The sequence below is a fragment of the Colias philodice genome, chromosome 11 (assembly GCF_061535455.1).
Source record: "Colias philodice isolate Cphi_HAF_F1 chromosome 11, ilColPhil1 Martin Lab GWU primary, whole genome shotgun sequence".
NCBI lineage: Eukaryota > Metazoa > Arthropoda > Insecta > Lepidoptera > Pieridae > Colias > Colias philodice.
The window spans coordinates 12,283,655-12,307,003 of NC_143096.1; the positions used below are offsets into that span (position 1 = coordinate 12,283,655).

A 23,349-nucleotide genomic window follows, 5' to 3' on the forward strand; every position below is an offset into this window, starting at 1 on the left:
ATTTGTTATAATGTTTATCAATATGAACGCAGACTTATATGACGTTAGCCTTTTGACATTTGAAATTCAAATTAAATTTTTCACAAATGACAAATCCTTGTCATTTTTGTCAATGTTAACCAAAACTTTTATTTTGCATAACTTTTTATCAATATATTTTTATTTTTACTCTTATTATCACATAATAATGTGTAGTTATTAAATTTATATTTAAAATTACACTTAATTTTAAAAACAATAATTAAAAGCATATAGTTAGTAATTAAGTTTAAGATCTAAGTTATTTTGAAAAAAGTTTTCGACAGAATATTTTTTTTATATGAGTTATACCTATTCCTAATAAGAAAAAACATTATCAGTAAAAACAATTTAATAGAGTTATGTGTCTTATATAATCAATGTAATGGTATTAAGTGTATTCAAACATTTACCATCAGTCAGAACTAAATTTAAAAATTTCTTATCAACCATGGTGAGTTGTCCTTTTTTATATTTATTTAAAGTAAAGTTCTGTTAGTTAACTAAACAACTTTTAACTCAAAAAGGGCTGAACATATTTTGACAATGTTTATTCTGATGTACTTAAGTTAACTTAATTACTTAAATAGTACTTGGGGGTAAGCAGCAAGTAAAAAAAAACACTTATTATGACAATGTTGATAAATATTTTTCAGGCAAATCCCATAGTGCAAATAAAAGATGGTCAATTGAGAGGAAACATACTTAAATTATTTGATAATTCTGAATACTACAGCTTTAAAGGTATCCCATATGGACAGGCACCTGTGGGAAAACTCAGGTTTAAGGTAAGTTCATAATTTACTTATTATTTGTACCTAGAGCATACATCAATATGTTTAATAATTAATGGTTTTTTGTACAAATCTATTAACAAAATAATACCAAAACAATAGCGACTTTGCCTGTGTGCATATTAATATTAATATTATGTATCAAATATATTCTAATTTTATTGTTGAAATTTATTCTTTAATACAATCCTTATAAAATTTATTAATGCATGTAGGTTTTATCTGGTTATATTATAAATTAATGAAATGCTTTATATTGTTTCAGGCTCCCCTACCTGTACAACCTTGGAAAGATATCCGCAATGCAACAGAACATGGTTCTGTGTGTCCACAATTCGATGTTTACACCAGACAATTGAACTTAGGGAGCGAGGACTGCTTATTCCTTAATGTGTACACAAAATCAATAAATCCCAACGCTAATAAACCAGTAATGGTCTTTATACATGGTGGTGCTTATATGTTTGGTTCAGGTGATGATACTCTACTTGGCCCTGAATTCCTAGTACAGCATGATATTGTATTAGTGACTATCAACTATAGACTAGAGGTATTTGGATTTCTCTGTCTCGATATCCCTGAAGTACCAGGGAACGCAGGAATGAAAGACCAAGTATTAGCTATGCAATGGGTCAAGAATAATATACAACAATTTGGTGGTAATGCTAATAATATAACGATTTTCGGGGAAAGTGCAGGCGCTGCGTCTGTAACGTACCACTTACTATCACCAATGTCTAAAGGATTATTTAATAAAGTAATAGCTCAAAGTGGAACTTGCACTGTAGATTGGGCGCAAACAATTGACGCACAAGATAGAGCTTTTAGGCTATGCAAAGTACTTGGTAGAGATACTAAAGATCCTATAGAAGCTTTGGAGTTTTTACAAAGTGTGCCGACTAAGGATTTAATACGAAAAACTTTTAAAACTATGACAAAAGATGAGGAGCACAGAGGCTTACCAATGCATTTTGTGCCTGTTGTCGAAAAATTTGATAACGCCTTTCTTTGTGATAAACCTCAAGATTTATTAGTCGCTGGAAAAGTTCATAATGTACCGCTCATGATTGGATATAATAATAAGGAAGGCATGATATCTCTGCCGATAGAGATCGCAAAATTAGAATACAGGAATAAAATTCCATCGTCCTATATACCAAGGAGTATTTGTAACAACATTACTGCTGATAAACTGAATGAATTTGGTAAAAGAATCAAGGAGTTTTACTGTAATGGGGGAGATTTTAATTCCGAAAATGCCGATAGAGTATGTTCCGTGTTATCTGATGTATATTTCGTCAGCGCGATACATATTTTTACACATAATTATGCAAAAAACTCGCAATCTGTGTACATGTATCGGTTTAATTTTGATACCGAGTTGAATCTACTTAAATCCATAATGGGTTTAAATATGACAGGAGCGTCGCATGCTGATGAATTGTTTTATCTCTTCAGTTGTAGTTTCAATAGAGATATATATCAAGAGAATAAAAAACTAAAGGAAATTGTGGATCAAGTTACTAGGATATGGACGGATTTTGCTAAAAGCGGGTGAGCGCATATTATTTTTTTTTGTTTCAAAATAAAAATTAAAAAAAGCGCGTGTTAGAAGTGAAACTTCTTTGGCAAGGTTCAAAGATACCAATATCATTGCCATAACGACATGGTATTGCCATGACGCGACCTTGAAATTTTACTCCCAAGTAAAGAAGTTTCACTTCAAACTTTTCTATTAGATACTGATATATCCAATTACAATACAATTGTCTACAAATGTACCTAATAATCAAACATTTATTTAGCAGTTTTTTTAATTAATTTGTCAATTTCAGGAATCCAACATTGAACAGTCCTCACATTAAATGGAATCGCTACACAACAAATGGGAAGGAATTCTTAAATATTGACGAAAACTATTCTTCCGGAAAGTATGCGGATAAAGAAAATGTAGAATTTTGGAATAAATTATATCAAGAAGCTGGTTTGATGCATATTAATAAAAGTAAATTGTAGTTAGTGATTAATTAGATTGTAGTTAGTTTGATGGTCAGTAGATAGATATCATATAGGTATGGTAGATAGATGTATGTATATAAATTACTAGCTGTGATATATAGCCTATAGCCTTCCTCGATAAATGAGCTATCTAACACTGAAAGAATTTTTCAAATCGGACCAGTAGTTCCTGAGATTAGCGCATTCAAACAAACAAACTTATAATATTAGTATAGATTAATTAAGATGTATTTTATTCTTATGAGGAATACTTTTATATCTTTATATGTTTATAATTGTTAAATATATATACATTATACATATGTTTTTTAATTATTCCTTAACATTATCTTTTACGATTAAGTTTAAGTGTGTAGTGTTTCTTCATACTTTTAATACCAGAACAACATATAATTTTTTCTGTTAGTGCAAAAATAAAATATCCCCTTTTTCGACAGAATTAGTAAGATTTAAATAAAAGTGATAAATTAAAACCGTACGTAACCGAACGTAGTTATATGTACGTAATATAATCATTCTTGGTTTAAAAAAAAAATAAGGATTCATTCTATTTATATAAATAGAATGAATGAAAAGTTTATCTTAAGACAAAGACGATAGACATATTATACCTTGTTTTTAGTCATGCGTATTTTTTCCCATTTTCTTATCATGGAAGTTATTTATTGCACTTCAAAATTTTCTCATAAACATTAAAATCAAAGGTTTATTTTGCCGCGATAAGATCTCGTAAATCGTCATCATTTAGTTGAACAAGCTTCATAGATTGATCCCACAGTTTCTTAACGCTGTTCTCATTATATGCCTTACTATCAGCTTTAATTCGCTTGCAGTTTGCAAAATATTCGCCACTGACCGTACCAGCGTCGTCCACTCCCAAGTATATAGCTGTCTGAGCACCATCATACGCAGTCTTGGCAAAAATACGAATTAAACTATACGCTATAAGGCCAAATAGTTCGTTTGCGCTTTTGTAAATCCTAGTTGCTGCAAATCCTGGGTCTGCACAGTTAATGACCACATTTTGACCAGCAAGGCGTCTTGCCAACTCACGCGCAAATAGTACTAGAGACAGCTTACTGTTAGCGTATATCCTCAGTTTTAACCCGTATCCAGTTCTATTATAATGTTCGACATCGGAACTTGCAAATCTATGAGCGAGCGACGACATATTAATGATCCTTGCTGGGTCGTCCTTTGTACCTGTACGCCTCAATAATGGTAGGAGTAGTAGTGTCAATAGAAAGTGTCCATAGTAATTCACTTGGAGTATAAAGTTCATGCCATCTTTTGTCATAACGTCTCTAGGGACTCCGACGCCCGCGTTGTTCACCAAAATGTCCAGTCGTGTCTCTGTGTTTAGGATATCTTGAGCAAATTCCCTTACAGATTTCAGGGAGGATAGGTCCAAGTATTTGTATACGACGTTTTGATTCCCGGACTTCTCGATAATTTCTTTTCTAGAATTTTTTCCTTCTTCCTCGAAAGGACAGGCCACTATAACTCTAGCCCCTCTTGACGCGAAGTCCTCTGCAATAACCAAACCAAGGCCTGACGTGCCCCCAGTGACGATCACAGTTTTGCCATCCAGCCTCTTCTTAGATTTACACACCGCATTGTTAATTTTTTGGTAAACACTAAAGGATATCAACACTAGTAAGATAATTAAAATCATAGCAAACATTTATATAGATCAGTTTCACGAATGTCTTGGGTTAGCCACGAGCCAGTGATGTATGTAAATTCCTTCACTATTTTTTTAAATAAATTACCTGAGCTTAATAACTAGATAATACGGTCGTGCCAGTGTTGGTGCAAGTACTGTTATTAAAAATATTTTATCATCAACACTTAATTTAATATTACATTCGCTCATTAAATAAAACATTTTGATTAATATTCAGCGAATATTGTGAATACGGTCGTATAATTTTCTGAACATTTGCAAGTTAGACACAAATTCACAATGTAGAATATTTCAAGTATAGTTAAATTATTTATTAAGGTTCGTTTGTACACAATTGTCACGCCAATATTTTCTGTATCTATTTGGGTTTAGTGATTGAAAATCACTTCATAATACATATTTAAATTCACTGTCCCACGTGTATGTTCCCTATGTTCTTATATCTTTATCGACAGTTTTTAATACCAGGCCGATTTTAGTTCTTTCTAAGAAATAGTTTTCATCCAATAAAAAAAATCATCAAAATCATGAATGAATGAATGAATGAATGAATGAAAAATACTTTATTGTACACCATATAGGACAATTTAAAACACATAATAACTTATATCAATGTACAGAGGGCGGCCTTATCGCTGACAGCGATCTCTGCCAGATCTGCGATCATGCAACTCATTATAAAAATATTTCTGCTAATACAAAAAATACAACATCGTTTACTACGGAACGACTTTAGTATTTCGTCGTAAAAATTTGTTTAATTAATTATTTACTTAATATTCTAAGGTGACAAAGTTCGAATTTTTCAATACGCAGGTAAGTAGTTACCTAATTGGTTGATAAAATGTGTGACATTCAACTAAAATAATGTAACAAACATTCATTTATGCACGGATTTGATAATAATAGTAAAATATTTTCCAGAAAAGGTAACGCTATCATAAAAAGGTAGGCTTTATATTGTTATTTGATATTATACTAGATTAACCACCACCACCACCACCCGCGACTTCGCTCGCGTACTCATTAGGTATTTCCCTGGGAATGAGATGTTTCACCACGGTAAATTTAGCCTGTCTAGTCGCCTATCTCCACCTACAAAAATCACATCATAAAACCCCTTCTTTGCGACATTAAACAAAGACAAACAAACCAATAATTTTGGCAATTAAATTAGTAGGGATTTTCTATTTACATAATACTTAATTAATTATTTCTACATTATTAATCGTAGGCAAAATTTATAAATTTATCCTATAATAGGAAGAGTAGCCTCTTTGTAAACTCCATTCCAAAATTCCATGCGATGTTGGTCAGCATATGTTCCCATGGTGTAATTCTTTTGTATTGAAAAATATTCTTTGCCAGAAGGTGTATATGGCAGCCATTTTACACCAAGAGTGTCGTCTGGCGTGGGATTTCTGAAAATAATATTTTCTCTATTAATATTTTATGAATTATATTGAAAGTTTTAATACCTGGATTGCCTGAATATTTTGCCATGTTGGCAATTCATGACAAGAAACATTGAGAAATATACTCATTCAGTCATTAAAAACACTAAATTATGCAGATAATCTTAAGACTTACCCAGTTTTGGCAAAATCTGTCCACATTTTGGTAATTTCATAAGTATATTTTCTTAATTTCGCATCACTATCAAAAACGTTTTTATTCAACGTATTGTAAAACAAATAAAATAGGTCATCTGCATGACTGGCGCCTTCTAGATTTTTGTATGGCGTGAATTTCTTAGCTATGTTCAAATCTGTATCGAAATTAAATCTGTACATGTATACTGGTACTTGCAGACTGCTGTATAGATAAGCAAATCTATGGGTATTGTATGCGAAATGTAAATCCGTGGCCATATCACGTATGTTTTCAGGATGATCTTCACTAAAATTTCCATTGCCAGCATAGAATCTTTTTATTCTTTCACCAACTTTCATAATTTGCTCCTCAGAAAGTCTATCAGCTAAATTATTAGGTACAAGGTAGGAAGGATTTTTATTCCGTATATCCAATCTTGGTATTTCACTGGAAATTATTGTGAGTCCTTCACCGGAATTATACCCAAGCATAAGTGGTACTTTACTCGCGTTACCGTGCAGCAGCAATAGCGCAGGATCCTCGCTTATAAATGGCTGAACATTTGGAAATCTAGCTTCTACAACTGGAACAAATCTTTGAGCTAAATCTCTGTACCTTTCATCTTGTGTCGAAGTCCTGTTATTAAGATTAGTAAGATTGCCAGCTGCTTGACTGCGAAGAAATTCCAATAATTCACCAACATCCTTTGTCTGTTTTCCTAGTACTTCTCCTGCTCTAAACGCTCTTTGTACCAAGTCTCTTCCTTGAGCCCAGTCCTGTAGGCAGACTCCACTCTGTGCTATAGCTTTATGGAACAATCCCTGAGCCATCGGTGATAATATAAGATATGTGACAGCCGTCCCTGCAGAGCTTTCCCCAAATATGGTGATATTATCAGGATCACCTCCAAATTTCATAATGTTTTCTTTTACCCAACGAAGGGCCATGACTTGGTCTCTCATTCCCGCATTACCTGGTACTTCGGGTATGTTTAAAGAGATATAACCCAAAAGTTCCAATCGGTAGTTAATAGTTACCAGTATGACGTCATGTTGTATGATAAGATCTGGTGAGTACATATCGGAGTTGCCTGATCCCGAATCATAGGAACCTCCATGAATAAACACCATTACCGGTATTTTGGACTTTGTATCTAGAGATTTAGTATAGACATTCAGAAATAAACATTGTTCGCTTCCAATTGGCTGAGATGTTGTGAAATTAACTTGAGTACAAACAGGTCCATGTTGTGCGGCATCACGGATACCCTCCCATGGTTTAACTGGTAGTGGTGCCTGAAAATAATCGTATCGGTGTATAAAAAAAAACAGATTGTAAAAGTTAATTATATCCTACATCTCAATTGCATAAAAATTATACAGTACTTGTGATAAATCTCAGACGAAAAATTAAAGTAACAGACAGTACCTCAAACCTGTGTTTTCCAACAGGAGCTTCAGCATATGGTATTCCTTTAAAACTATAATATCGGGATCCATCATAAATCGTTTCAACCGTGCCCTCTATTTTGCCATCAGTAACTGTTACTATAGGTATTTTCTGAAAAATTTAAGATTTTTTTTAATGCGACAATATGTTTTGTATTTACTTTACCTACATAGTTAACTTATATTGCCTTGATTGTTAAAGACACGATATATTATTTTTTAGCGCTGGGAAGTAAGACATAGCATAGAAGAAGATTTTAGAGGCCAGGTTCTAAGTTACTCCAAATAAATTTGGTCACGTTATTTCATTGATAATTCCAAAGTGACATACAGAAAAACAAAACGTAGGTACCAAATATTGTTCCTACACATTCATATTATGTATATTTAATTGTATAAATACCGGAAAATCACTTACATTTCTTATCTCCGAGTGTAAACATGATGTACTAGACACGTATATGAGGATACAAATGATTTTGTTTTTGTTAAACATTTTCCTCTAGACATAACAACACACGAATACTGAATGAGTAATATTTATGAAGGAACCCGTTATTATATGTAGTGGAGGAGGTAATAGGTACCGGCTTAAGTATAAACGATTTGAGGGCGAGTAGTTTGTCTGTGTACTCATTTAGATGTATATTATTAGGAAAAGCTTTACAGAATTATTATATTACAGTTCTATCTCATAGCTTTCTTTCAGCCTGAATAATATCATTTTTAAGACACACCCGAAAAGGGCACAAATTCAATTTTTTCTTAAATTCTCTATTTTGTAAAGAGTACCTAATAAGAACAACTCATCCATAGCTATAAATATATGTATGCTAATTTATGTAAGAAACTATAAATAAATATAATTCAGTTATAGTCGAATTCTATCACAATTTAATAACAATGCCGAATCACAAATCCATACAGTATTAAATCAGTTCATAACTATTGGCGATAGTGAATAAAACACAATCCAATTGAATTTCAAACATTTATTCACATTCTACATTATGCTTATTGTCCAATATGCGGCAGACCGGCCTCTTTGTAGATCTGGTCCCAGAACTCCATTCGCCGCTGGTCCGCGAACCTCCCGACGGAGTATTTGTCTTGTATGTTGAAGTATTCCTTGCCTGCTGGCGTGTACGGCAGCCAGTTTACTCCCAGACTGCCGTCGGGCGTGGGGTTACTGAAATGAGAAGAAAAAGCAGTTAATTAGGAGTAAATTAAATGTTAATAATAATCATTTTAGTAAGTGCAGTCGACGCAAATTCTGGACCCAAAATTCTAAGATGCATAGTCCAGCATTTGAAATCTGTTTCAATATTCTTCTTTATTTGAGCAAGGTAATTAGGTATCTGGATGAAGTATTTTACGTTCTCGCATCATCTACTGTACAGTTAGATTCAAACTTAATGGCAGGTACAGTCAAGTTTACAATCCCGCTGATACCCAAAATTGCGTATTGCGCATCGGAACGTACGATATTCTGTACCAGCGGTTGTTGATGATTATATTATTAGACATAGTTAAATTCTTCCCGCGGATGACGAATTTGTTTTAGGGTAATACCAGAACGTTATACTCATTCATATTAGTTTCACGTAACTATACCACACACTTGAAAACCACAATACGAAAAATATTTTTTTGTAGTTTCATTATTCACAAGCAAATAGTTTTTTCCTTATATTATGATGACTATTATAATAATACTATTACTATTAAGCATATTAAAGTTCACGTCTATGTTACTAAAGTGAAATATTTTTTTACAATATCAATAAGATTTTGCCTAGAGAAGAACTTGTATTGCTTTAATACGGATTATAGTATGCATTTTGATCTCGACGGTCAACCTTATGTGAGACTAGCCAATTGCGCAGAAGCTTACCTACATTGACGCCATCGATCTTTCTCCAAATTATTCCATTGAAAAGTTACATTTGGGGTTGCATTTTTTAGAGGAAGCTGTACTGAAAAATAGTACTCACTTCAGAGCGCTGTAAAACCTTAGCTATTGACGTAATGAAAAAATGTTGTATATAAAAGTTGTTCCTCGAAAAACAATCTACAAAAATGGTCTGATATCATTTCTTCGTAAAATGATAAAAAAAAGTTTTATTGAAAAATATAAAAAGCTCTAATTTCTGAACGTTTTCGCTTATAACTTTTTTATTTATAGTTCTACGACAAAAAGTTACTGGACAAAAGTTGTAGAAAATTTAATTTGCAACTAATAATGCTAACAATTTTTTTTATCAGATAAATAGTTTAAGAGATATATCGTAAAAACCATTTCAACCGCTATTTTCAAGATGGCGGCCGTGGGACAAGGGTGGCAACCCCACAAACTTGGTTTTAGCTACTCACTGACCCCCCCTACACATCAAAAACATAAAATTGCGTCCTCTAAAAACTGCAAGGTTAGGCCTAAAAAATGTAACATTTCAATGGAGTAAATACTATACATGCAAAGCTAGCAATTGATATTATGTTCATCGTAATAAAGTTGTCTTACCCATATTTAGCAAAATCAGTCCATAGTTTTGTAACTTCATACGCAATATCTCTCAGCTTCGGTTGATTGTCATATGCCTCCTTGTTAAGGTTATTATAAAAGAGATAGAACAAGTCATCAGCATGACTAACTCCTGGCAAGTCTTTGTAAGAGGAGTATCTCTTGATTATATTTAAGTCTGTTTCATAGTTGAATTTATACATATATACTGGAGCGTTCAATTTGCTATACAGATAAGCAAATCTGTGTGTGTTGTACGCGAAATTTGTATCTGTTAAAATATCACGGACAATATCAGGGTTTTCTTTTGATATGCTTCTATCTCCTGCATAAAATTTCTGAATCCTTTCACCAAATTCTAAAGCTTTTTCCTTTGAGACAGCTTCAACGATTTGCCTTGGCACGAAATATGTTACATTGTTATTTTTAACGTCTAGTTTTTTTATTTCTTCAGAAATAACTGATATGCCCTCGCCGGAATTGTAACCCAACATTATCGGTACTTTATTTGACACTTTTCCATTGACCACTTTCTGTACTGGATCTTCGTCTATAAATGCTTGAACATTTTTATAATGTTTTTCAATAACAGGGATGAATTGTTCAGGGAAGCCTCGATATATTTCTTCCTCTGTCATTGTTTTTTCAGTAAGGTTAGTTAGATTAAGAGCTGGTAAGCCTCTCAAGAAGTGTAACAATTCTCCAACATCATCTGTGTCCTTGCCCAATAGTTTGGCTGCTCTAAAAGCTCTCTCTTTCATTCCTCTAGCTTGAGCCCAGTCTTCGAAGCATGTACCGCTCTGAGCGATGACTTTATTGAACAATCCCCTGGCTGTTGGAGACAGCATAAGGTACGTAACGGAGGACCCGCCTGAACTTTCTCCAAATATAGTAATGTTATCTGGATCACCGCCAAATTTAGCGATGTTCTCTTTAATCCATCTCAGCGCCTTTACTGTGTCCTTTATACCCCCGCTTCCTGGTACATCAGGAGTGTCAACAGAAAGGAATCCTAGTAACTCCAGTCTATAGTTGATAGTGGCTAGAATAACGTTATGTTCCAGTAAGAGATCTGGTGAGAACGTGTCTGAATTACCAGATCCTGACATATAAGAACCACCGTGAATGAATACCATTACTGGTATTTTGGCTTCTGGTTTTAAGGACTTTGTGTATATGTTGACAAATAAACATTGTTCACTGCCTTCTATGTATTGGGAGATGGTAAAGTCATATTGGGTGCACACAGGACCATGTTGAGAGGCATCCCGGATGCCATTCCATGGTTTTGGTGGTAATGATTCAGACTGTAAATAAAAACATTAATTAAGATAATGAAAGATAAAGAAATTGGCACAAAAACATTGTTATCGGAGGATGTCTACCTTTTTATTATTTACCAACCAGATAAGGTATGATGAGTGGGTACGTGTTTACAGGTAAAATATGTTTTTTTTGTTTTATCAATTACTTAGTTACTCATTTTAAAATAATGCATAAATTATTACTTGCTTCTAGAAACGAACTCTGACTCTACATGGGCAAAATATGTATATAAATTATCCTTAATTTGATGCAAAAAGGTGCTTACTTCAAACCTGTGTTCTCCAACCGGCGCTTCTGCATATGGTATACCTTTGAAACTATAATACGATGAGCCATCATATATGGTCCCGATTGTGCCTCTTATTTTACCCTCTCTTAATGTCACTATAGGCTTTTGCTAAAAAAAAAACAATATGCTTTAAAATATACTGCTGATCACAATATGATTTAACTAAATGCCGTAAATATTTTTTACAAGCCGTCGATAAAGTTCATTGAGTTCAAGGTGAAGTATCGAAAATGCAAGTGCATATTTTTGTGTCAACAAAATGACTCGAAGATATTTGTAAGACAAGTGTATTAAATATAATAAGTACTAGCGGTCCGCCCCGGCTTCGCCCGTGGTACCTACATGTTTAAACTATCCTATCTCTCAAGTTAGATCGAACTGCACATGGTGTGCGAATTTTATTATAATCGGTTAAGTGGTTTAGGAGTCCATTGAGGACAAACATTGTGATACGAGATTTATATATATAAAGATGTATATAGGCTTTAGGATTTGATGTTTGGAAAAAAAAAGATTATATTATTATTTGAGTTTTCTTCGAAATCGGTGCTGCTGTGGTTAGCCGATATATAGCATTTCAGTAATATTTATGATTTTACAACCATTTAACGCTTACGTGTAATTGCTATAAATATATGGCAGGCGCAACTTTTTTCACAAAAATAGTAAAACGTTTGAAAAAAACTTACCTGTTTGTCCTTACTACGGTAGCACACTACAACTGCAATACAAAACGCCAAAATTGCGATTATTTTTACGCCCGCCATTTTGTTATGGCGCGACAAAGAACGATGCGACACTGAGGAATATTTATAGATGACTCGGTTATTATACCTGTTTTCCTGTTATACGTTCTATATAGATTAATACGATGTGTCGAGACATAGGTTTTTCGCTAGAGATTTTCTATGAGGAAAATGTTTGTTATTGTTTATAAACAACATGGACCGTGTAACTGTAACAGATATTGACAATGGTCAAGGTTACGAATAGAGTTCGATATGTGTGAGTGTTAAGAAGGAAAGTACATTTATGTGTTTATATTGTTGGAGTTTGAATTTTGTACATTTTTCTTTTACGAAAAAGCGCCCCCTATAGTTTTTTTATTGGATCTTAGATGATCTTCGTTTACCTATTCCGAGTTTTGGGTTCAAACTCAAACTGAAACATTTATTTATTCAATTATACTTCTTCTAAAAGCACGTCATTACATATTTTTTACATTTACCAACTCTATCGCTACTTGCTCTATCTTATTTGGCTAATCGAACTCTAATTAAAAGTTCATTCATTTTTTTTGGATTAGGGCGACAAATAATTTTATTTCAGAGTTTTACAACTGATGTGCGTCGAAAGCGATCCGACAGTGTTAATTAAAAGTAATTGATCTGTAGTTCAATTGAAAATCTTTAGTTACAATATGAGCTAATATATCATATCTTATATTATGTATACCTACAGACAGACAATTTTTCCTTAATCCGTGGTATGCCAACTCGATTACATATAATAACGGTATCCATTATAAACATTTCTCATTCAGAGTTTGTGTGTTGTTATGTCTACAGGAAAATGTTTAATAAAAACAAAATCATTTGTATCCTCATATACGTGTCTAGTACATCATGTTTTCACTCGGAAATAAGAAATGTAAGTGTTTTACCTTCGACTGACCGGTTGTCTTGGTTGGTAGTGGACCTGCCTTCCAAGCCAGTGGTCGTGGGTTCGATTCCCACCCAGGGCAAATATTTGTGTGATGAACATGATGTTTGCTCTGTGTCTGGATGTTAAATACCTATTTATAAATTTATTTAAAATTATGTATGTGTTGTATATGTATGTTTATCAGCCATTGGTTTCGATAACACAAGTGTGAAAATTGTCTTCAAATATTTATTTTATTAATGTTTATGTATATTTACAAATGAAATATATGCATATGAACAACAAACAAACAATAGAACTTTTAGTTATAGGGACATTCTGATTTCTGTATAATATGGTGCCTTTTGTATAGTTATTTGATTTTCTGTCTGTCGTGTAAATATATTTAACTGAATTTCTATGCTATGTCTGTTAAATATTCTGTGGCTATGGTTAAGGAGTAATTTGATCTCTACCATCTTATTTTATCCAATGTTCGTGTTTGAGTTTGAGTTTGAATAAATAACACAACACTTTTCTTTTCAGAAGAGACCTATAGTAACAGTTATTGATGGCAAGATAGAGGGCACGGTCGAAAGAATTTACGATGGATCTCAATATTATAGTTTTAAAGGGATACCATATGCTGAAGCTCCTGTTGGAAAGCACAGGTTTGAGGTACTGTATGTGGTTATCAACATAAAGCATGTAATTTGGAGGTGAATTTTAAAAATGATTTGAAATTTAATTTACCAGATGCTTTGCAACAATTAAACTTAAAGTCCACCAGAGGGTTATAGTGCAATTAGTAAGTTATCGGAGCTACCATACATATTCATAATGCTGATTTTTTATTACATGCGATTTTTTCAGGCGCCACTACCAGTCATACCGTGGCGTAGTATTCGTGATGCCGCACAGCATGGACCTATTTGTACACAAGTGAATTTAACATCTCAGTCAATTGGAAGCGAACAATGTTTATTCCTGAATGTCTATACTAAATCACTAGATACAAAGTCCAAAATACCGGTGATGGTGTTTATACATGGAGGTTCCTATGACTCGGGATCAGGCAACTCCGATATGTACTCACCAGATCTTATCATACAACATGACGTCATACTGGTAACTATTAACTACCGATTGGAACTTTTGGGTTATATCTCTTTAGACATACCCGAAGTACCAGGTAATGCAGGAATGAGAGACCAAGTCATGGCCCTTCGGTGGGTAAAAGAAAATATTATTAAATTTGGCGGTGATCCTGATAATATCACCATATTTGGGCAAAGCTCTGCAGGGACGGCTGTCACGTATCTTATATTATCACCTATAGCTCAGGGATTGTTCCATAAAGCTATAGCACAGAGTGGAGTCTGTCTACAGGACTGGGCTCAAGGAAGAGAAATGGTACAGCGAGCGTTTAGAGCAGCAGAAGTGCTAGGAAAACAGACAAAGGATGTTGGTGAATTATTGAAATTTCTTCGCAGTCTACCAGCCGGCAATCTCACAAACCTTAATAGCAAGACAACGACTCAAGATGAAAGATATAGAGATTTGGGTCCAAAATTCGTTCCAGTTGTGGAAGCTAAATTTCCTAATGTTCAGCCATTTATAAGCGAAGATCCTGCGTTACTTCTTGTGCATAGTAACACGAGAAAAGTACCACTTATGCTTGGATATAATTCTGGGGATGGAATAAAATCAATTTCCAGAGAATTATTAAGATTGAACATAAGTAATATAAATCCTTCATACCTTGTACCTAGTATATTAGCTGATAGACTTTCAGAGGAACAAGTAATGAAAGTTGGAGAAAGGATAAAACGATTCTATGCTGGTAATGGGAATTTTAGTGAAGATCATCCTGAAAGTATACGTGATATGGCCACGGATTTACATTTTGCGTACAATGTCCATAGATTTGCTTATCTATACAGCAGTCTGCAAGTACCAGTATACATGTATAGATTTAACTTCGATACTGATTTGAACATAGCTAAAAAAATGACGCCATATAAAAATGTAGAAGGCGCCAGTCACGCAGATGACCTATTTTATTTGTTTTACAATTCGTTGAATAAAAACATTCTTGATAGTGATACGAAATTGAGACAATATACTCATGATATTACCAAAATGTGGACTGATTTCGCCAAAACTGGGTAAGTTAATACTATCTTTATAATTTACTAGTTAGTTAGTTAGTAGTGTTAGTTGAATTGTTATTAATTTAATAAGAATAATTTACAATAGTTTCAAAATAGTGTTTTCTTCATAAAAATCTTCCTTGTGTTTTAACAAAAACTTAAAAAAAATTTGCCTAATTGGTCGAGTTTACGCTTAGTAATACATTTCGACATTCATTTAATTCCAGTAAGCCCACACCCGATGGCAGTCTGGGAGTAAACTGGCTGCCCTACACGCCAGCAGGCAAGGAATACTTCAACATACAAGACAAATACTCCGTCGGAAGGTTCGCAGACCAGCGGCGAATGGAGTTCTGGGACCAGATCTACAAAGAGGCTGGTCTGCCGCATATTGGACAATAAGCATAATGTAGAATGTGAATAAATGGTTGAAATTTATCGGTGTGTTTAATTGACTATCGTTAATAGTGATGCCTTAATTTTGGAAAAGAAATGGGACCTTACTATGACTACATGATACGAGAATTTTATGCTTCGTGTGAGAAATTTTTAAAGAATAGAAAAAAAAATTATCCAGGGGCGGGATTTTTCTACCTGTTCTTTAAAAATTAATTACTTGATACATTTTTTTAAATTACATTGCATTTTCTCAACTGTATGAGAAGGTGTATAAATAGCAAAATATTGATTGTTATAATATGTTCATCAAATATGAATTTTCGTTTCGACTCATCCGAGAACGAGTTTTGTCAAGGTGATACGTTGTTTATTTCTTTCTTTTTCTTCCTGCTTCGGTAATTTAAAGAGCATGTGTCAAACAGTACTGACCTATAGCCTATACCTATAGTATTTACGTTTTGGATTGCGAACATAAATATAAAGTAATAAAAATCTAACTTCATCAACACATCAAGATTCTACCAAACAGGCCTAGTTTCAAGCAGGCTTTTTATATCAGAAAGAAGATTTTATATCCCTTTTATCGGAAAGTAAGAACTAACGAAATGATATATTACTCCAGGGAAAGAGGAGACTCAAATGGCCTTTTTATCTAATACTAGCGGTCCGCCCCGGCTTCGCCCGTGGTACATGTTTACGTTTTCTCTACATAAGAACCATCCTCGTACTTCAAGGAATATAATAAAAAAAGAATTATCGAAATCGGTTCAGCCGTTCTCGAGTTATGCGCTTACCAACACATTTTGCGATTCATTTTTATATATAAGAAGATTAGATTGTATGTTATCGATTGTCAAAGGTTAATAATAATACTTTTAAAAGTCAAATTTGCCCTTTTAATCGTGTTAATTAGGTACAGTTTGATAAGACACGTGGAACTATTATCATAATGTTAAGTTACTTCAATTATTTAAAATTATACTTGTTTGAAGTGTAACTTGAAAATGCAGCTGATAATGATGGAATATTTGGAATATTATTTACTGGGTGGCGACCGCTCTTAGGCCGCGTTTCCATCTGCAAGAAAACTTGCGCAAGAAATGTCCGACAGGCTGTCTGACAGCAGCTTGCAAGTCTACTTGCAGGTGGAAACGAATTAGACTTGCACTTAGAACGTCACGTATACAATTTTAACTCTACTGATTAAGGCAAGATACGCAAAAAATATATATATTCGAATTTTTAATTAATCTTATAAAAGCTGTCTGTTTGGTAAAATAAACATTATTTTTGTCTTAGAACTTTTTTTTAATTCAAAACAGTTTTAAAAATAAGCGTGCACTCGATGCTTATTTATTTAAGTACATTATCTCCAAAGATAACACTGGAGTGGTTCATTAATATAAATACGCCATAAAATTAGTATTAACACATCCATCGAAGAAAACAACTGTAACATGATCGTGTTACTGCTTGCAATTATAATAACAATTTTATGTTTTATTTATCTAACTGGAAGATACAATGAATTCTATTGGAAAAGGAGAAATGTCACGTTTTACAAGAAGAATAAAGTTATGGGAGTGTTTTGGGGCTTTCTAACACAGGACAAAGCAATTTTCGAAAACTTATGGGAAGTTTACAAGGAACATCCTAATGAACCCGCTATTGGTCTCGGATCTATTCTAACACCTACTTTATACGTAACTCATCCAAAGAATGTTCAGCATGTGTTGATCACGGATTTCAACTCCTTTAACCACAGAGGATTGGATGTCAACAAAGATGACCTATTAGCGGATAATATCCTTTTCATGGACGGAAATCGCTGGAAGCTAATGCGTCAACATATGACTCCCCTTTTCACGACAACAAAGCTGAAGTCCATGTACTATATAATTGATAAAAGTGCCATAGATTTTGTAACACATTTGAAAGAAAATGCAGTTCTCTTAAAAGGTGATGCTTTCAATACTATTTCTTCGTTTTGCTGTGCTGCGATAGGAGCAGCTGTATTTGGAGTAGGCACGAAATCTATCTTCGATTCGCCTTTTCTTCACATGTCACAGAGCGCTTTCAAATCATCATTCAAATTAAATCTCAAATTCTCTCTCGGACATTTGTGTAATCCCCTGTTTAATCTGCTGGGCATATCGATGTTCAAAGACTTCGAGGATCTTATCATTAATGCAATTAAAAGAGTGATACGTGAACGGGAAGCTGATAACGTGAAGAGGCACGACTTTGCTGATGTGTGTGTGTCTTTGAAAAACGCGGGAACCATGGTAGATAAGGATTCAAATGAACATTTAGAACCTACAGATGAACTATTGGCAGCTCAAGCTTTCTTCTTCTACACAGCTGGCGTGGAACCTATTGCTACTGTTATATTCAATAGTCTATTGGAATTAGGGAGACATCCAGAATATTTAGCTAAAGTTCACAATGAGATAGATGCAGCATTCAAACTACATGGTTCGATGAATTATGATGCAATAGGTAGTATGAAAGTGCTGGACATGGTTGTGAATGAATCAATGAGGATCCACACACCAGTGGGCTATGTGACGAGAAAATGCGTGAAGGATACTGTTCTTCCAATTGGAAATATTAAAATCGACAAGGGAACTAAGATTTTCGTGCCAATATTTGAGTTGCATCATGATTCTAAATATTATCCTGACCCAGAAGTTTTCGATCCAGAAAGGTTCTCTCCTGAAAATAAGCACAATATAGCTGATATAACCTATTTGCCTTTTGGGAGGGGAAATAGAGTATGTCTAGGAGCTAGATATGGTATTCTACAGTTGAAGGCCGGCTTAGTACATTTACTTCGAAATTTCACAGTAAAAACAATCATTCTGGAAGAAGGGATGAAGTACAGTCAACAGCAGTTTCAAGTTAGATTGAGTAATTTTGATCTAGAGTTTATACCAAGGAATACTGTTTAATTCGTCTATAGTTAATAGAAACAAAAAAAAATAGTTTTTAGGTATTTGAAATAAAACCATTCAAAAACGTGTAGTATAATTTTATTTACAAAAATACAAATAAATATAAAAATCTCAGTACATTTTACAAATAGGTATTGTGACTGACTTATAACTAACATTGAATTTTTACTGTTGTACTGATAATATTGTACAAATCACATGTCACAACATCATGGAAATATAATGTCTATATTTCCGTGCACAAGATACATAATTAAATTATTTACTATAGTCCTTTCCACCTAAGATGATTTCTGTGACACATCGATTTTTGACACGTGTAGAGATGTCGGTTACTGAAATCGTATCAATTGTTTCCGATAATCGATAATATTCTATATGGAAATGAAATCGATTTGAATAAAGTACCAAAATTAGTTTTTTCGGCATTTCGCCAAACAATTAACTAAGGAAACTTAGCAAAAAACAGCAACAAAAAGTTCAACAATAACAATTAGTAACAATAAAAGAATACCAAGTAATGTATCAATATAAAAATGCAAATTGTATACAAGACTGACGCCCTCGTACAGACGATTTACTCGATTGACAAACGATCACAAGATGGGCGCCGATTATATGATTTTCCAACTCTATGATTTTTCAACGATCCATTTCATGTACACGAATTATATTTTTGTGTTATTTTATTATATTTTTCATTATATTAAACTAAACAATACTGTTTTTGATTTATAAGCTTAAGATGTTTCATTTTTATATTTTTGGTAATAATGCCGCCATAAAATAGAAATATTATACACTAAAATTATTTTGACTTTTTAAGCATAAAATACGTAATTCGGAACACGATGAAGTGTCACAGGAATCATCATAGGTGAAAAGGACTATAACTATAAATGACCGATATTATTGTTTGTTTGGGATTATTGACTTATATTGATGTCATTGTACTGTAAGCTTATTAAAATATTATTTATACAAATAAAAAAAATATTTATTTTTGAAGTGAAACTTCTTTAGGCCGTTAAGAGTAAAATTTCAAGGTCGCGTCATGGCAATACCGTCACGTCATGGAGTAGGCGACGATTTTGGCATCTTTGAATCTTGCCAAAGAAGTTTCACTTCTGACACGTCTGCTCGGCACACACGCTCTATTTATTGTCAAAATCAGTGCTAAATACAGTTTAAATTATCGATACAAATAATATTTGGCACCGATTTCGAATATTTATGTAAAAAATTATTATCTATAATTATTGTCTTTTGTGAAAATCTAAATGGTAATAGGATATTTTATTTTGTGAGTACTTACTTATACATATATTTTTACATTGAACTTTCGTACATGGCCCTGTTTGTATTGTACATGTTTGCTTATTTAAATTACGAGCATAATTGTCAAGATATCTCTTAAAATATAAAATTAGTTAAATATGTCGTTATTACTGCTAAACTACAAAATATTATATTATTTACAAACTTAAAATATGGACGGTAGTACAATTTTTTTGTTATCCCTAAATTCCAATAAAGACATAACTTGACAATCTTACACTTAAATTGTTACTAATTTTTATTTGAATTCACAAGAGCCTATGTCGTTATAGAAATATGATAATAAATAGTTCGCTTCGCTCGAGTTGTTTTCGCTTATCGCATATCAATTCAAAACATTTTCTATATAATTGATGTATTTCTATTTCACATGCGACGATTTTGGTATCTTTGAATCAACATTCAAAGAAGTTTCACTTCTGACACGTATGCTCGGCACACACGCTTTTTTATTTTATTTTTACCAGGATGCCTGAATACACAATTGAATTTGATAATAATAAGAATAAAAATATGCAATCTATCTAGTCCATTATTTCAGTATTTCTCTTTATTATTTTTAATTGATATGTGACGTTCCTAATTCCTTCATGTAGAATATAATGGTTCGGCGTAAAGTCTTGTCGGTTGGGAAATGGTGGTAGGAGCTTCCCGGCAGGCCAGCAACGAAGCACGCATACGCCGTTTCGCTGAAAAAGACAATACAAATGTGCAACTATAGTTCTTAATTATATTATATTAGATAATATATTTATGATCTTATCTCTTTTAACAATAAACAATAAAATTCCAAGGTTAAGCAAAGGTTGGCACGGTCATAAATTGGATGGGTGTCCATTTTTTGCAGTTGCTCTGTAGCTTATTTGTACGGAAATCTTAGTGTTTCGAGTCCGACTCGGACTTGACCGAATTTCTGGGTTTTTGGGACGTGTATGAAAGGGCAGATGTGTCAAATAGGGCTACTTATAACAAAATATATTATGGTATCCTATACTACGTAATATTATAAAGCTGAAGAGTTTGTTTGAACGCGCTAATCTCAGGAACTACTGGTCCGATTTGAAAAATTCTTTCGGTGTTAGATAGCCCATTTATCGAGGAAGGCTATAGGCTATATATCATCACGCTAAGACGAACAGGAGCGAAGTAATGTTGGTTTAAAATGTTGACAGGAATGGCATGGCTACCGGCGGAGTGCATGCAGGTGAGCGCCAGCAGCGCGAGCAGCGCGGCGGGCGGCAGCGCGGCGGCGAGCGCGAGCAGGGCGCGCTGCGGCAGCGAGTGCGCGGGGCGGGGCGCGCCGCACGCCGTGATGTTGCGCACGGCGTGCTGCTGCAGCACCAGCTGGAACTGCGCGCCGAGCGACCGGATTGTGGCCTTCATCGCTTGCGGCGTCAGCGCCGCGCCCTCCATCGTGCGGAACTGAAAACACGGCCTACAACGAGGTAAAAACAATGATTCACAGGTTCAAAGTAAGAATCACGACCTACGTTTGGTTAAATATTGGAAAAAGAGGTAAAAATATTGATTCGCAGGTTCAAAATAAGAATCACGACCTACGTACGGTTAAATATTGGAAAAAGAGGCAAAAATATTGATTCGCAGGTTCAAACCTACGTACTGTTAAATATTGAAAATTAATAACAATGTGAAACAACAAAGTGGGATAAATTGAATTATTAATATAACATAAGAACCAATAGGACCCAGAATAGTGCCCTGTGAAACACCTTTGAAACTCAGAATATTTTGTGTAATTTCTGTATTGATGATACTTACTTTTTGAAGCCTATTGGATAAATAAACGATAAACAGACAATATGAGAGCAAAAAATTAACCATGAACACGATAAAATTCTAACTTGGCTATCAGAGTCCTATGATCAACGCAATCAAAGGCCGTCTTTAAAATTTCCCAAGCATCATACACTTAAGTTAAAATTTCAGAATTGGCATCACAAGGAGTTAGTGAAATAAAAGTTAATTATTTTTTTGCACCACATTAGATAACATTAATAATTTAGTATTAAAACGTGAAAACACCATAACTCACCCCATATTATCGTTAAAAGCGTCATGTGTGGAGTCATGCACTTGTAGCTTGAGTTTTTTCAACTCCAGTACTTTCGAGATGCTTTCCTTGAGCGCAGCTAAACGAGCGCGACCGCTCGGCAACACTAGCCTTAATAGATCTCTCTCACGTACTACTACCACCTGAATATAAAAAAAATATAGAATATTATTTATCGTCGAGGAAAAAATTTCGAACAGGCCACTGGAAAGCTACTATTTCGAGAAATTGAAGGAGGAAAACTTACCTCAACGTGTAGATCGCTAAATCTTTCTGGATCAGCAGAATTATTTGCTCTTACTGTTAATCTGTAAAATTACAAAAATAATAATTATTTTATGCATGTTTAACTGACTCTCCTTTTTAACTGACTCCAAAAAAAAGGAGGTTATTCTCCCAAACCAATATTTTTATTCTCTAGAATTAAAAAAAAAAAATCCCTGCGTTCCGAAAAATACTTTTTTTCTACTGAATTGCATTAAGATCTTCGTATAATTATTTAACAGATTAAAATTCCCTACTCTTACCTGAATATCCCATCAGCGTAATGTATAAGATTCATCATAATCCTCAACTCTCCTGTCGTATCATTAACCACAATTACATCAGTTACATTATTCAAAGATTTCGACTTTATAGGCGATTCGAAACTCATGTTAACTATCTTATAGTCTATGGGCAATGCATCTGGGTCCTTGTCTATAGCTTTGACTAGTGCTATAGTAGTTCCTAAAGCTACGTTTAGTCTGACACCTATGGTTACGTTGGTTGTATCAAATTGCGGAAGGTGGTCGTCTATGTCGAGAATTTTGATGGCTACTTGGATTTCTGATGGGTCCTGGAATTTTATTATTTTGTTTACTATATGTATGAGGTGAAATTAAAGGAGAGCAATAAAGCATATTCAACAAGATAACAATTAGTTTTAATAAAATTCACTCAAATGTTATACCAGAATACTATCAAAGAATTTATTTTAATATACTAGCCTCAATTAATCAAATAAAAGGCACATTACACATAAAGCAAGATTTAGAGCCTACATACATTTTTTTAACCCTTAATAGAGTATTAACAACTTTTAACTAAGTATGT

General features: G+C 33.8%; 8 protein-coding genes across 11 annotated transcripts in view; 4 read left to right on the forward strand and 4 right to left on the reverse strand.

Moving 5' to 3' along the window:
• Nucleotides 1-2,481, forward strand: part of LOC149484919 (uncharacterized) — a 99,930-nt gene extending 97,449 nt beyond the window's left edge. Inside the window, exon 3 of the mRNA XM_089701237.1 lies at nt 2,428-2,481. The gene's annotated coding sequence lies outside the window, so the exon portion shown is untranslated. The remainder of the gene's footprint in view (nt 1-2,427) is intronic.
• Nucleotides 1-23,349, reverse strand: part of Cad74A (cadherin 74A) — a 60,582-nt gene that overhangs the window by 18,950 nt on the left and 18,283 nt on the right. Inside the window, exons 20-25 of one of the 2 annotated variants that reach the window (XM_089701171.1) lie at nt 22,782-23,092; nt 22,502-22,562; nt 22,237-22,397; nt 21,371-21,618; nt 19,734-20,872; nt 18,908-19,110 (exon numbers count right to left, since the gene is read on the reverse strand). In XM_089701171.1, coding sequence (XP_089557297.1) covers nt 20,772-20,872; nt 21,371-21,618; nt 22,237-22,397; nt 22,502-22,562; nt 22,782-23,092 — 882 coding nt within the window. In that variant the 3' untranslated portion in view covers nt 18,908-19,110; nt 19,734-20,771. Of the gene's footprint in view, nt 1-18,907; nt 19,111-19,733; nt 20,873-21,370; nt 21,619-22,236; nt 22,398-22,501; nt 22,563-22,781; nt 23,093-23,349 lie in introns of those variants that run through there. The other variant, XM_089701172.1, reaches the window with a different exon arrangement.
• LOC149484926 (carboxylic ester hydrolase-like) lies at nt 112-7,984 on the forward strand. 2 transcript variants are annotated; one of them, XM_089701188.1, is made up of 5 exons: nt 112-472; nt 675-806; nt 1,078-2,366; nt 2,648-2,817; nt 7,783-7,984. In XM_089701188.1, the coding sequence occupies exons 1-5, from the start codon at nt 404-406 to the stop codon at nt 7,800-7,802; spliced, it is 1,680 nt and encodes a 559-aa protein (XP_089557314.1). In that variant the 5' UTR covers nt 112-403; the 3' UTR covers nt 7,803-7,984. The 2 variants fall into 2 exon arrangements, with proteins under 2 accessions (XP_089557314.1, XP_089557315.1); XM_089701189.1 differs by lacking the exon at nt 7,783-7,984 and having other exon boundaries at nt 2,648-3,106.
• Nucleotides 3,429-4,791, reverse strand: LOC149484927 (retinol dehydrogenase 14-like). Its single transcript, XM_089700428.1, has one exon. The coding sequence runs from the start codon at nt 4,513-4,515 to the stop codon at nt 3,538-3,540; it is 978 nt and encodes a 325-aa protein (XP_089556554.1). The 5' UTR covers nt 4,516-4,791; the 3' UTR covers nt 3,429-3,537.
• LOC149484928 (carboxylic ester hydrolase-like) lies at nt 5,768-8,082 on the reverse strand. Its single transcript, XM_089701186.1, has 4 exons — nt 7,978-8,082; nt 7,540-7,671; nt 6,109-7,406; nt 5,768-5,939 (listed from the first exon to the last, which is right to left on the reverse strand). Exons 1-4 carry the CDS (start codon nt 8,053-8,055, stop codon nt 5,768-5,770), a joined length of 1,680 nt encoding a protein of 559 aa, XP_089557312.1. The 5' UTR covers nt 8,056-8,082.
• On the reverse strand, nt 8,537-12,513 carry LOC149484929 (juvenile hormone esterase-like). The gene is made up of 4 exons (XM_089701185.1): nt 12,385-12,513; nt 11,672-11,803; nt 10,081-11,387; nt 8,537-8,748 (listed from the first exon to the last, which is right to left on the reverse strand). The coding sequence occupies exons 1-4, from the start codon at nt 12,460-12,462 to the stop codon at nt 8,574-8,576; spliced, it is 1,692 nt and encodes a 563-aa protein (XP_089557311.1). The 5' UTR covers nt 12,463-12,513; the 3' UTR covers nt 8,537-8,573.
• LOC149484930 (juvenile hormone esterase-like) lies at nt 13,060-15,912 on the forward strand. Of its 2 annotated transcripts, none has more exons than XM_089701183.1 (4): nt 13,060-13,345; nt 13,886-14,017; nt 14,213-15,507; nt 15,720-15,912. In XM_089701183.1, exons 1-4 carry the CDS (start codon nt 13,184-13,186, stop codon nt 15,892-15,894), a joined length of 1,764 nt encoding a protein of 587 aa, XP_089557309.1. In that variant the 5' UTR covers nt 13,060-13,183; the 3' UTR covers nt 15,895-15,912. The 2 variants fall into 2 exon arrangements, with proteins under 2 accessions (XP_089557309.1, XP_089557310.1); XM_089701184.1 differs by having other exon boundaries at nt 13,061-13,345; nt 13,889-14,017.
• Nucleotides 17,339-18,853, forward strand: LOC149484931 (cytochrome P450 6k1-like). The gene has a single exon (XM_089701191.1). The coding sequence runs from the start codon at nt 17,349-17,351 to the stop codon at nt 18,840-18,842; it is 1,494 nt and encodes a 497-aa protein (XP_089557317.1). The 5' UTR covers nt 17,339-17,348; the 3' UTR covers nt 18,843-18,853.

Excerpts from the sequence above, each read along its gene's own strand:
- LOC149484927 (XM_089700428.1), bottom strand. The coding sequence starts at position 4,515 with ATGTTTGCTATGATTTTAATTATCTTACTAGTGTTGATATCCTTTAGT.
- LOC149484930 (XM_089701183.1), top strand. The coding sequence starts at position 13,184 with ATGCCAACTCGATTACATATAATAACGGTATCCATTATAAACATTTCT. Across the intron at positions 13,346-13,885 it reads TTCACTCGGAAATAAGAAAT|AAGAGACCTATAGTAACAGT; the intron begins GTAAGTGTTTTA and ends TTTTCTTTTCAG. Across the intron at positions 15,508-15,719 it reads ACTGATTTCGCCAAAACTGG|TAAGCCCACACCCGATGGCA; the intron begins GTAAGTTAATAC and ends ATTTAATTCCAG.
- LOC149484928 (XM_089701186.1), bottom strand. The coding sequence starts at position 8,055 with ATGTTTAACAAAAACAAAATCATTTGTATCCTCATATACGTGTCTAGT. Across the intron at positions 7,672-7,977 it reads TACACTCGGAGATAAGAAAT|AAAATACCTATAGTAACAGT; the intron begins GTAAGTGATTTT and ends TAAATTTTTCAG. Across the intron at positions 5,940-6,108 it reads ACAGATTTTGCCAAAACTGG|AAATCCCACGCCAGACGACA; the intron begins GTAAGTCTTAAG and ends TATTATTTTCAG.
- LOC149484931 (XM_089701191.1), top strand. The coding sequence starts at position 17,349 with ATGATCGTGTTACTGCTTGCAATTATAATAACAATTTTATGTTTTATT.
- LOC149484929 (XM_089701185.1), bottom strand. The coding sequence starts at position 12,462 with ATGGCGGGCGTAAAAATAATCGCAATTTTGGCGTTTTGTATTGCAGTT. Across the intron at positions 11,804-12,384 it reads ACCGTAGTAAGGACAAACAG|CAAAAGCCTATAGTGACATT; the intron begins GTAAGTTTTTTT and ends TTTTTTTTTTAG. Across the intron at positions 11,388-11,671 it reads TTGGAGAACACAGGTTTGAA|TCTGAATCATTACCACCAAA; the intron begins GTAAGCACCTTT and ends TTTTATTTACAG.
- LOC149484926 (XM_089701188.1), top strand. The coding sequence starts at position 404 with ATGGTATTAAGTGTATTCAAACATTTACCATCAGTCAGAACTAAATTT. Across the intron at positions 2,367-2,647 it reads ACGGATTTTGCTAAAAGCGG|GAATCCAACATTGAACAGTC; the intron begins GTGAGCGCATAT and ends TGTCAATTTCAG. Across the intron at positions 2,818-7,782 it reads TTTGATGCATATTAATAAAA|CGCTGGGAAGTAAGACATAG; the intron begins GTAAATTGTAGT and ends ATTATTTTTTAG.